Genomic DNA, 12,598 nt, shown 5'->3' on the forward strand with positions numbered 1-12,598 from the left:
ACAGATGAGCTTGGTGGGACATCGGGGGCTGGGTGGGCTTGTCCCTGCCCCGTCCCAGGGCCCTGGCCCATCCCACGGTGGCCAGGATGAGTCCAGTCGGTGATCCTCTGTTGGGGAACCCACAGGCTGACCCTTGAGGCCCCAGCCCATCCAGAACTGGGTTCACAAAGGGAGGTGGCTAGGAGGGCCCCTCATTATCACCAAGAGCCCAGCCCCTGTGTGGAGCCATCTGGCAGGAGGGGTGTCCTTCAGTCAGGCAGGCGGTGGGCCTCGGGTCTCAGAGTGTGACTTGCTCACTGGCTTTTGTTTTCACAGATCCAAGGGGGCGACCCCACAGGCACAGGCACGGGTAGGTACTGGTGCTGGGCCCCTCTCTGGGCACTTTGGCTGCTCCGTGGGGCATGAGGGGGTAGCTGGGCAGGGGTTGTGCACAGCTCAGACATGGAATCTGCTAGACCAGGGTGGAACGACTGGCAGCCATCAGTGCTGTGCCCCCTCAGGCCTGGCCCTCAGTTTTCTCATTTCCAGGTGGCTGTGAGGCCTGCATGGTAGAGGAGGCAAGAGTGTGTGATCTCTTCCCTGGGCCCCTGGGGTTTGCCTCAGACTGAGGCCAGCCCTCCCTCCTGCAGCCTCTCCAAGCCCCTCAGCCTGGCAGCTGCTTGGGTCCAGATCCCCCAACCTCCGTATTCCCATAGCTTGAGTGATGATGATGGTGGCCTTGACTCTTTAATCCCTGTCCCGGGGCAGGCCCCAGGCGGGGCTGGGGTGAGTGGGCAGCAGCCTGCCTGTTTGGAGGCGTGGGGGCTCCAAGGGACCCAGGAGTTGGTGACGTGGGGCTGGGTGCCACCCTATCAAGTGCCCCTGCCCCAGGCTGGGCTCAGCAAGGCCCTGATGCCCCTCGGGACTATGAGGTTTCTAGTTCTGCCTCGGCTGGGGCCCAGGCTTTCCTGCTCCCATGGGCCTTTCTCTTCCAGGTGGGGAGTCATACTGGGGGAAGCCCTTCAAAGATGAGTTCCGGCCCAACCTCTCACACACGGGCCGCGGCATCCTCAGCATGGCCAACTCCGGGCCCAACAGCAACAAGTCTCAATTGTGAGTCAGCTGGGCTGGCTGGGGTGGCCTGGGAGGTGAGCCGGCACTCTCTGCGGGTTCTTCCTCTTGGCCCTCTCTGAAGGGTGTGCCGGTTCTGAATCATACCCAGACAGTGTACGGCACACCTAGGCCAAGCATGTGCACCTGCGTTCAAAAGGGGGTCCCCAGAGTGAGTCAGCAGGGAGAGCTGCCCGCACCGGGTGTGTCCTCGAGAGACCAGAAGTCGGGAATTACTGGAGGTCCAGAAGGGCTTCTTGACAGGGACCAGGCATTCGTGTGGGTGCCTGTGGCCAGGCAGTGCTGGGGGAGGTCAGCGTGTGGGAGGGGTTGTGCAGGGCACAGGCTGGACAGGGAGAGGCGCCTGGAGAGACACAGGAGGTCTGGCCCTGGTGCATGTGGGGAGCAGTGTGCAGTCTGGTGGCAGGAGGCAGGGGATGGGGGGCCAGCAGGGCCATGCGCACAGGGGCCGGATGCCTGTATTGTGGAAGAACAGAGGTGCCCTTTCCATCCCCAGACAGTGGCCTGATTTTATGTTTCAGTGTTTCAATCGTTTTCTTCACATGGGTCCTGTGACTTCTGGGATAAAGCAACCTCTTAAGGATTTTTTATAGTTTATGATACTTTTGTAAATGGACTTTTTTTTCCAACTTTTGGGGATCATTGCTCATGTAGAGAAAAACTACCGTTCATTTTATATCTATCCACTTTAACAAATTATCTTATAATTCGGAAGTTTTTAAGATTTTTTTGGGTTTTCTAGATAGTCACGCTTATCACCAAAAGCTGGTCTGCTCTCTGCTTCCCTGGTGTGCACATCAGTCACGTCACTGTCACGTCACCGTGGGCCTGATGGGGGAGGAGGATGTGGGCATCTTGCTGTGCTCCACAGAAATCGCTGTTTTGCCTTTTCAGAACATTTGTTGTTGGGCTGTTTTTAGGAGGGTGGCTGACTTTTTAGAGGTTTCTTTGTTAGCATCTACTATGATGATTCTGTCCTTTTTCTGGTCCTCCTGGGATTTGTGGATGTGGCCACTACAAGGCCAGAGTGGATGGGTGTCTCCGTGGCATTCTGGGGTGAACCCTGGCCTGTCGTGGCTTTGCCGTGGCCTTCCGCCAGCTCACTGTCACACGTGGTCTCGGTTGTGTGGACTGGCTCCAGCAGGTTTTGCTGTGACAGGTGTGGCCCCTGCATGTTATGAGCAGGGCTGGCTGTGGCTTTGTGGCCTGGAATGGTTAAAATCACAGGGATGGCCGGGCGTGGTGGCTCACACCTGTAATCCCAGCACTTTGGGAGGCTGAGGTAGGTGGATTGCCTGAGCCCAGGAATTCGAGAGCAGCCTGGGCAACATGGCAAAACCCGATCTCTACAAAAAATAAAAAAAATTAGCGGGGCATGGTGGCGTGTGCCTGTAGTCCCAGCTGCTTGGGAGGGTGAGGTGGGGGGATCATCTGAGCCTGGGAAGTCAAAGCTGCAGTGAGCTAGGATCGCGCCACTGCACTCTATCCTGGGCAGCAGTGAGACCCTGTCTGGAAAAAAAAAAAAAAAAACTGGAGTCAGCTGTGGTTAACAGCTGGGCAAAGGCAGCTGGCAGCTATTCGTGCCACTTCCTTGGGGCTTTCATTTCAGGGTTAACGGGCACTTGTTTCCATGAAGGCTGGTATTCTCTTGGCCTCGCTGTGCTGACCTTTTTTTTTTCTCATTCCTAATCACACTTTCCATTCCTCAGTCCCTTAGTGGTCTTTGAAGGGTTTGTCTGTTTTCACTTCACTTTGAAGGGTTTGTAATTGTTTTCAGTTTCTGTCTTTGCTTCTTCATGGTGCTTTTCCTCCTTCTTCACTTTAATCCATGTGTGCTTCTGATAGCCACGTCTGTCATTTTGAGGGTGCACGTTCCCTCTTCACTGCTTGCTGGTTGTTGGTAGCTTCCCTTTCAATTTCTTCTCAGCCAAGGATTGCCTAGGACTGTTGGTTATTTTCAAGTAGGTTGGGTGCGTGGTTTGTTTTTGTTGTTTGGCAGGGGCCAGGGCAGGGAATCATTTTATTATTTTTTATTTCTCTTTGGCTTAACCAGCCTGTGAAACTGCTGACAGATCAGTTGCCACCTTCTCTTCTTTTTTTTTTTTTTTTTTTGAGATGGAGTTTCACTCCTGTCACCCAGGCTGGAGTGCAATGGCGGGATCTCGGCTCACTGCAACCTCTGCCTCCTGGGTTCAAGCGGTTCTCCTGGGATTACAGACGCCCACCACCACACCAGGATAATTTTTTGTACTTTTAGTAGAGACAGGGTTTCACCATGTTGGCCAGGCTGGTCTCCAACTCCTGACCTCAGGTGATCCACCCACCTCAGCCTCCCAAAGTGCTGAGATTACAGGCATGAGCCACCACGCTCGGCCTTCTCTTCTTATTTCTAGTAGTATTTTGTGCTTTCTTGGACAACTGTTGCCAAAGGTTTGCCTATTTTACTGTATTCAAAGATCATTAGACTTTAATTTGTTACAGCTTTGTTTTCCCTTTTGTGATTCTTGTAATTAAAGATTTTCCAGGAGGAGGCCAGGCGCGGTGGCTCATGCCTATAATCCCAGCACTTTGGGAGGCCGAGGCAGGCAGATCACGAGGTCAGGAGATCGAGACCATCCTTGCTAACACGGTGAAACCCCATCTCTACTAAAAATACAGAAAATTAGCCGGGCATGGTGGCAGGCGCCTGTAGTCCCAGCTACTCAGGAGGCTGAGGCAGGAGAATGGCGTGAACCCAGGAGGCAGAGCTTGCATTGAGCCGAGATCGCGCCACTGCACTCCAGCCCTCCAGCCTGGGTGACAGAGCGAGACTCCGTCTCCATAAAAAAAAAAAAAGATTTTCTAGGAGGAACTTGCCTCAGGATGGTTCTTTTACTTTCCTCTTATCTGAGTTTAATTCTGCTTCTAGTTTCCTTCACTGTGTTAGAAATCAGCGAAAGAGGGAACTGCTTGCAGGTCAGAGCTCAGGTCTGCACCGTTGCAGATGTCACATCTGCGGACACTTGTCTGGTGGCCTCGGGTGTGGTCAGACTTGGTGGGCTCAGGAGCGTGTCCCTGCATGGCTGGGGGGTGCATGTTTGATGCAGTGGAGGTTAAGTCCTGTGTCTCACCAGCCGGGTTGTGGGCTGTGCCTGCCTGCACCACCCTGGGGAGTGCTCCGTGCCGCCAGCGCCGGGACCCACCCCATGTCTTCCATCGTTTTCTTTTCAGCCTCTCTGGCTCTGCCCTCTGAGGGCTTTTTGAAGGCTCACAGCTGGGGTCTGTCGTGTTCTCCTTCATCCTGACAGTCTTTTTTTTTTTTTTTTTTCTTTGAGACGGAGTCTCGCTCCATCCCCCAGGCTGTAGTGCAGCGGCGTGATCTCGGCTCACTGCAAGCTCCGCCTCCCAGGTTCATGCCATTCTCCTGCCTCAGCCTCCCTAGTAGCTGGGACTACAGGCGCCCGCCACACGCCTGGCTAATTTTTTGTATTTTTAGTAGAGATGGGGTTTCACCGTGTTAGCGAGGATGGTCTCGATCTCCTGACCTTGTGATCTGCCCACCTTGGCCTCCCAAAGTGCTGGGATTACAGGCGTGAGCCACTGTGCCTGGCCAATCCTGACAATCTTAAATGTGGACTTAATTCTTCAGGTGGTCTATTGCGTTCTATGATCTTGTTGCTTTCTAGTTACCATTTTTTATATTTATTTTCATTTGCTTCTCTTCTCTTTCTGCTGGTTTGGAAATTAGATGTTTTACTTCTGGTCTAAGGTTAAGAAGGACATCTATTTAAAGTCCAAAGTTGGCCAGGTGCAGTGGCTCACGCCTGTAATCCCAGCACTTTGGGAGGCCAAGGCAGGTGGATCACAAGGTCAAGAGATTGAGACCATCCTGGCTAACACAGTGAAACCCCGTCTCTACTAAAAATGCAAAAAAATTAGCTGGGCGTGATGGCGGGCGCCTGTAGTCCCAGCTACTCAGAAGGCTGAGGCAGGACTATGACATGAACCTGGGAGGCGGAGCTTGCAGTGAACCGAGATCGCGCCACTGCACTCCAGCCTGGGGGACAGAGCAAGATTCCATCTCAAAAAAAAAAAAAAAAGTCCAAAGTTATGAGGTAGTCTCTGCCTTCCTCCCAGACCAGGCTGGCAGAAACTCTCTCCTCGTCTCATGGCAGTGCTGTTGGCTGTTTTAATTCCACCCCATTTCCTTTTTTCTTTTTCTTTTTTCTTGAGACAGACTCTGTCGCCCAGGCTGGAGTGCAGTGGTGTGATCTCAGCTCACTGCAACCTCTGCCTCCCAGGTTAAAGCGATTCTCCTGCCTTGGCCTCCTAAGTAGTTGGGACTACAGGCACACGCCACCACGCCCAGCTAATTTTTGTATTTTTAATAGGGACAGGGTTTTACCATGTTGGCCAGGCTGGTCTCCAACTCCTGGCCTCAAGTGATCTACCTGCCTTGGCCTCCCAAAGTGCTGGGATTACAGGCGTGAGCCACTGTGCCTGGACGACCTGAGCATTTTCTTGGTCCATGTTTATTTATGTTACCCACGTTTCTTAATCCCTTGATTCCTGTTCTGGCTTTGTTGCCTCCTTTCTCCTCAGTCCTTCGACAGGTCCCTTGATGGCATGGGGCTGGCTCTGGTTTTCCAGGTGTCCCCTCATCCCAGCCACCTCCCACAGAACTGCATGGCCAACCTGGTTCTGGGCACAGGGACCACCTGACAGGCAGTGGGCAGCAGCCGGGGCAGCAGGAAGACCTGGGGACAGCTGGAGTTCTGGGGTCCCCTGGGCAGCCTTGGGGGCTAATGACCTGCCCTGGTGGGCAGCAGCAGGGAACCACGTGCACACATGCGTCCGTGGAAGCTGCAGGTTCCCAGAGCCGGCTGTAGAGGGTGGGCAGCTCCTGGTGTGCTCTTAGGCAGGCCAGGTGCAGAAGGTGCCATGCTCTCCCTAACCATCCAGCCCTCCTCCCCAGCTTCATCACGTTTCGCTCCTGTGCCTACCTGGACAAGAAGCACACCATCTTTGGACGGTAAGGGAAGCGGCTGTGTGAAGCCTGGGGGGTCAGTGGGCCAGGTGGGTTCCTTTCCCACCTGAGGCCTCCTCACTGCCTTTTTCGTGGACCTGAGTCATGTGCCATGCTGGCCGTCACTGCTGGGGGTTGAGGCTATGCAGAGCTGCGATGGAGGGTGCTCCATGTGCCAGGGAAGTCTGGCTCTCTAGACCCACCGGGCTCAGGAGAGGAGGAAACTCGCCCGTGTGGCCTGGACACTGCCCTGTCTCAGACCCAGTGGCGCGCCACTCGCAAGCCTGGCCACACCCAGCTCCCTTCACCCTCTAGTCCAGGGGTCTTTCCAGCGTTGTGGGCCGCGTGGTCTCTGACGCCCACCCAGCTGTGTGGAAGCAGCACGAAACAGGGTGGACGCAGGTGATGTGGTTCTGGCCAAGTGGAACTCTGTTTACCAAACCAGCGGGGAGAGCACAAGCCACGTTTTGTGACTCCTATTTTTCCTGTGGGTGGGGGAAACCAAAAAAAAAACAGAAAAAAACCCAGCTGGATATGCCCAGGGCCATGGTCAGCCGACCCCGCCTTTGCCACTCCCTCTCATCGCCTTCCTGGCTGCTGCCCAAGGACCACCAGGCCAGCCTCGGGGCTCTCAACCCCTCTTCCCACGTGCCTTGGGGCTCAGCCGTGGGGGTGCCCTCCTTGAGCACACGCAGACCCACCTCTGTCTCCCTGCTGCAGGGTTGTTGGGGGCTTTGACGTACTGACAGCCATGGAGAATGTGGAGAGTGACCCCAAAACTGACCGCCCTAAGGTCTGTGCCCAGGGAGGTGGGGCGTGGCGGCTGGGGGCCAGGCAGGCGGGGGGAGGACCTGCCGTGCACTGAGCCCCCTTTGCTGCTAGGAGGAGATCCGCATTGATGCCACTACAGTGTTCGTGGACCCCTATGAGGAGGCCGATGCCCAGGTAAGGGGGCACGATGCCACCACCTAGGAGGGTCTGGGCCAGTGCACTTTTCCACCCCAAGCCTAGCATCTGTCCTGCCCGAGGTGCTGCCGGTTAGCCACCGCCCTGTTGTGCCACAGATCGCGCAGGAGCGGAAGACACAGCTCAAGGTAGCCCCGGAGACCAAAGTGAAGAGCAGCCAGCCCCAGGCAGGGAGCCAGGGCCCCCAGACCTTCCGCCAGGGCGTGGGCAAGTACATCAACCCAGCAGCCACGTGAGTGCCGCGGGGCTGGCCTCCCTGTTTCCCATGGTGTTTCCTAGGGCTGACTGAGGTCTGAGGGTCAGACCCAGAGGGGCAAGCAAGCTATGGGCGCTGGTCCCGGCCGTGGGCTTGTGCTGTGTGGCCTCTGCAGCCGAGGGACTGCCTCTGAAGGCCTGGCCGGGGCCTCTGTGGGTGGAAGAGATCAAATTCAGGGGGATGTGGGAGCAGCAGGTGGGAGGGGTTGGGCCTACACCGGGAGGGCTGTATGGAGACACAGACAAGTCAGGAGGGGCCGAGGGAGGGTGTGGGCTCCCAGCGGCTTCTTCTCTTCCCAGGAAGCGAGCGGCAGAGGAAGAGCCCTCAACCAGTGCCACTGTCCCCATGTCCAAGAAGAAGCCCAGTCGGGGTTTTGGGGACTTCAGCTCCTGGTAGCAGCAGGTTGGCCGCTGTGGACCTTGGTGGGGTTGCAGGGCTGGGGGCCCATGTCCACATCTCCATTTCCAGCCTTTCTAGCCTGCCCTCTGCTGCCAGCCAATAAATTGCTTGCCTGCTGCCTGCATCCCCTTTCCTGGCCCCTGGGAGCCCACAGCCTTCCCATCCCTTAACCTGTTGCCAAGGGCCTTGGCCCTGTTTCCAGGACCTGGCCCAGCCAGAGCCCACTGCTGGGACCTTCAAGCACAAGGCCTGCCCTACACCCAGGCTGGTGCCTCAGGCCTCTCCTCTAGTAGGCAGGCCAGGTTAGTGAGGAAGGACTGTGTCTCCAGATTCTGGTTTCCTCTTTAAGACAGGGTCTTGCTCTGTTGCCCAGGCTCCAGTGCAGTGGTGTGATCGTGGCTCACTGCAGCCTCGACCTCCTGGGCTCAAGCAATCCTCCTGCCTCAGCCTCGCAAGTAGCTGGGACTACAGGCGTGCACCACTACGTCCAGCTGTATATGTCTGGTTTTCTTACCCCTACTTCTGTCATCTTCTCAGGGACAGCCTATTTATACAACCAGTGTGGTCCCCTGACCAACGCCATCACCTGGGACAAGTTTTCAGACCCCAGACTTACTGAGCCTAAGCCTCTGCAGGGTGGGCTTCTCGGTCTGTTTTGACAAAACTTCAGGGGCTTCTGAAGGCTGGTGCTGGACGGCAGCATTGACTTTCCTGCCGTGCCCTGCCTGGGCTCTCAGGGCCCCGCTCACCTGCTCTGGCTGTGAACCACCTGGGCTTCATCTCAAGCGTGCCTGGCGTCTCTGTGCCCCCGTGAGAATCTTGAGGGGACCCACACTGGGTTGAGGCCAGTGTCTCCTGCTGTGAGAACAAGTGGATGTCCCTCTCCCCGCCCTCCTGCTGAAGTGGCCTTGCTGCTCTCAGGCCCGGCCATTGGGCTCCAAGACTCTGCTCCTCCTGTCAGTCACTGACTCTGATGGCCTTGGGCCGGCTGCATCAGCAGCCCTTAAAGAAAGACCCCTCCCTCAACCCCCGTTTTTCTGTTAAATATGCCCCTGGCTGGCTTTTTCTTCCGTCTTCAGCCCGGGCCAGTGGTCAGTGTTCTCATGTCATGGACTCTCCTTGCCTGACACTTGCCTCTTGGGCTCCCTGTTGCCCTCAGGCCACCCCCAACTTCTAGTTCTTCACACTAAGCCCTAACTTAGGCCTTCTTCTTGGTTTTCTCATTTTTGTTGCCCCAAATCTTGAACCTGTCAGCAACTTGCAGGCTGTACCTCTGCCCTTCCTTTTCTCATCAATCAATCAATCACTGATGCTGAAGCTGCAGGCCTGAGCCCTTTGTCTCCCTGGATGCTAGGTGGCGCCTCATCTGCATCTCTGCCTCACCCCGTCCACTGCCACAGGCTGCCTGATGACCGCTAGAGGTATGTCTGCCCCTCGTCACCCTGCTGCACACCAATCTGTGGCCCTTCATCATGCTAAGAACAAGAACTGCGCCGTGGCTGGCTCCTTCTCTTCTCCAGCCCATCCCTCTGCAGCCTGTCATCCCTGTCTGTGACCATTGGTCGGGCCCCTGGGCTCTAGGGTGACTTTTGACGCCCTCCATCCCTCCCGCCAGGCACTGTCCTCCGCAAGGCCTGGTGCAGCCCTGGCAGTAACTGGCTTGTAAGAGGCTCAGACACCAAGCTGGGCCTGCAGAGGAGGGGCACAGTAGGACACAGTGACTGCCCAGGTGTCCACACACCTGTAGGCCTCTGAGCCAGCGTCCAGGGTACAGGTGCGGGTGGTGGGGATGAAGGCCTGACCAGGGAGGGAGAAGCAGGTTTGGAGAGGACCCTGTGCCCACCCTGACAGACACCCTGGCTGGCCCTGACTGACTGTATTCTCTGGCCACATTCAAATCCCCCATTGGTGGGGGCAGAGAAGTAGGACCAGGCCGCCCTTGGCTCCAGAGCTCGAAGACCCCAAGACAGCCCTCTGCTCTCAGCGGCGCCACAGAGAGCCTGGGCTCAGCCTTCTGCATCAGGACATGGCCTCGTCCACTAAGGGCACGATTTAAACATTTGACATCAGAAGCTTTATTTGTAAACCTCACACAGATAAGGACCAAGGGCTGGCGGTGTGGCCAGAGGACAGGGGAAGCTGAAGGCCCCGTGCTTGAGCTCGGCAGTCCTGCTCCTTGCAGTGAAGCCACCGTGGGTGACCGTCCAGCCTCACCCGGTGGCCTGCACAGTGAGGGAAGGGCTTCAGGGCCATCTGCTCCCAGGGCAGGGGACAGGCCACCAAGGACCTTTGGCAAATGAAGGTTTACATTTCTGTAGTTTGTTTGTTTTAGAGCTTAATTTGTAGTTTTTTAGCTATTAAAACCATTTGAATTTTTAATGACCTGATGAGGGCATCAGGTAAATTAAAGGATTTTGGGAAGATTCTTATTTCCAATTCTAATATCTGACAGATGCCATCAAGAATAAGCATTAAGGTATAAAAAATACTGTGTGTATAAAACAATGCCAAACCACATTCCTACAGCAAATGCACTGTGCCATTTATAACCCTGACATCACCTCCCAAGGCTCTCAAGGAAGATTTATTTTAAATAACTTAAATAGAAGTCCTAGATGATATTGTTTAGGAATTTAAGAGGGTGGTGGATATGGTCCTGTGAATAGCACTTCCCCTGAAGCCAGCTCATGGTCTGTTCATTTGGTTTAAAAATGAGCTTGTATTTTGCAGAAGCCCAACAAAAAAAAAAAGTGATAAAAGTGTTGTTGGTATAAATTACAAAAAAAAAAAAAATACAGAAGTCATAAGACTACTAGTAAAAAATGTTCAATCAATGCCGTCACAAAAGACAGTACAAAAACCAAAGTGCCCAAATAGAAGGAGCAGCGAACTTGCCCAAAACAGAAAAGCTCTAAATAGAACTTTAGTATATACAAAAACCACTCGGTAGAGTTTTAGAAGTTTCTTCCATGTAAGTGAAGCATCTTGAGTCACTCAGGACTTGGCTGTCCTCGCACCCATGGCAGGCTGGGGACGGCACGAACCTCCAACTGTTTCCCCTAGTCCCTGGGGCATGGGAGGCTGGGTTCCCACATGGGAGAGGAATGAAGACTCGAAGGGAAGGGTCAGTTTAAGATAAGTTTTCAGTGAACTCCTTCTTCCACCCGGGAAGGTGTCTTTCAGCCTCTTCACAGTCTCAAGACAATTGACTGAAGCCACAGGCGTTGCCAACTTCATGGGCCAGCTTGTGGGCGGAGCCTCTTCAGGCTTGAGACCATGGCAGCAAGAGCCCTGCAGCGTGCAGTGACCCCTGCGCTCTGGGTGGCTGCACGCGAGCTCAGGAGGACAGGATGTGCTGGGCCAGCCTAAACCCTCGGGGGAGACTAGCGCAGGGATAAAGCAGCTTGCAGGGCCATAGCCGGATGTGGAGGCTTCCAAGACAGTACAAAGATTTCCTTCCTTTCCTAAGTGGAAGATGTGCTTTAAAGGAACTTCTGCCTCTGTCACTCCTGCTGAGTGGATGCATCTCAGTGCCATGCCCACCAGGGCAGCGGCATTTCCCACCTGCCAAGGCTTCCAGGCTTGGGCAAAGAGATGGCACCCAAAGGCATGCTGTGTGTGGGCAGTGAGCTCGAGTGGGCACAGCCCAGTGCCTGCCTGGACCGCAGGTCTGGGTTTAGGAAGGGCTGAAGTCGGGGGAGGTGTGAAGCTGGGCAGGTGGCCACGTTCTTATTGTCAGCCAGCTCGCACTCTTGCCCCTAGACTAGCCTTGTCTGAAGGCAGCTTCAGAGCCACTTGCCAGGCTGAGAACTATCCGGGCTCAGTGCTCTCCTATCTGCTGCCCCTCGGTCCCCCTGCCTGCCCTCTGCCCTGAGACAAGTTACTAAATGTTGAAAACCAAACTTATCTGGGAGTGGTTTTTGACCTCCATCCTCTGCAAAGTGGCCTAAACCCTTATGGGGTGCCCACTGCTGGTGGAGGGCAGGTGGATGAGTGGATTGTAATTTATAATAAAATATATGGCAGAAACAGAGGCCTTAGGAGATTGCACAGGCCCCTCTATCAGTTCAAGTGACATGGGACAGCACCACGCAGGGACGGGCAACGCGTCTAGCACGCCAGGCGTCTTCATGCACAAAGGCTAAACTTGTTGCTTTAACCTTTTCTGAACAAATTTTAAACATTCTGGCAAATGTCAAGTTTTGAAGTTTTTCCTGTGGGTTCTGGCCTCTTTCATATGCAAAAATAATTCTTTTTCTTCAAGTACATCCAGGGTAGAAAATGAAATCCGACTTTTACTCGGTCCAGTGTGTTACTCTATAGACATGGACCAGCCACTCAGCAACTGCCTGACACCTAAGCTGCTGTCACTGCTGAGGGCACAACCCCTGGCACCAGACCCTGTGAGGCTGTCACCGCAGTAAGGGCACCTCTGCGGGCCCCGGGACAGCCTTCTCTAAGGGCTAGCTCACCTGCTTTCTAGATAAGGAATCTACTGGCTTAAATAAACAACATGTTCCACTAGACACCATTCTCAATTTAGAGTGTATCTAAAATGTCATCTGTGCTGGCCTCTGTTTTTGAACAAGCTAAAAACCAAAAATGCCCTTAGTGTATAAGTCTGTTGACTGCCTCTGGAAGATTCTTAAATGAACACTGTACTTTAACGGTTCATTTGCAAGAGGAATAGCCAATTTGAAGTTCTGCAAATTTAAGAAAAACAGCGGGGTGGAGGGTGGGCTACAATACCTTTTCTCTAAAAAAGGGAATGGTGAGACTTGCTATCTAAAGAGACCCTGTCCCTATGGTCTTCAGAGACTCAGTCTGGTTCTCTTTTTTTTTTTTTTTTTTTTTTAATTGAG

The 12,598-nt window shown here is 54.3% G+C and overlaps 1 protein-coding gene across 6 annotated transcripts in view; it reads left to right on the forward strand.

The window, feature by feature from the left end:
• The window catches only part of PPIL2 (peptidylprolyl isomerase like 2), a 32,117-nt gene extending 21,958 nt beyond the window's left edge, over positions 1-10,159 (forward strand). Inside the window, exons 14-21 of one of the 6 annotated variants that reach the window (XM_003317120.6) lie at positions 316-349; positions 975-1,092; positions 6,065-6,121; positions 6,836-6,908; positions 6,998-7,060; positions 7,180-7,313; positions 7,637-7,739; positions 8,274-10,159. In XM_003317120.6, coding sequence (XP_003317168.1) covers positions 316-349; positions 975-1,092; positions 6,065-6,121; positions 6,836-6,908; positions 6,998-7,060; positions 7,180-7,313; positions 7,637-7,733 — 576 coding nt within the window. In that variant the 3' untranslated portion in view covers positions 7,734-7,739; positions 8,274-10,159. The remainder of the gene's footprint in view (positions 1-315; positions 350-974; positions 1,093-6,064; positions 6,122-6,835; positions 6,909-6,997; positions 7,061-7,179; positions 7,314-7,636; positions 7,740-8,273) is intronic. The other 5 variants (XM_003317121.5, XM_009437884.4, XM_009437883.4 and 2 more) reach the window with 5 other exon arrangements.
• Positions 10,160-12,598: the final 2,439 nt, after the last annotated feature.

This window comes from Pan troglodytes, chromosome 23, assembly GCF_028858775.2.
Source record: "Pan troglodytes isolate AG18354 chromosome 23, NHGRI_mPanTro3-v2.0_pri, whole genome shotgun sequence".
NCBI classification, from domain to species: Eukaryota; Metazoa; Chordata; class Mammalia; order Primates; family Hominidae; genus Pan; species Pan troglodytes.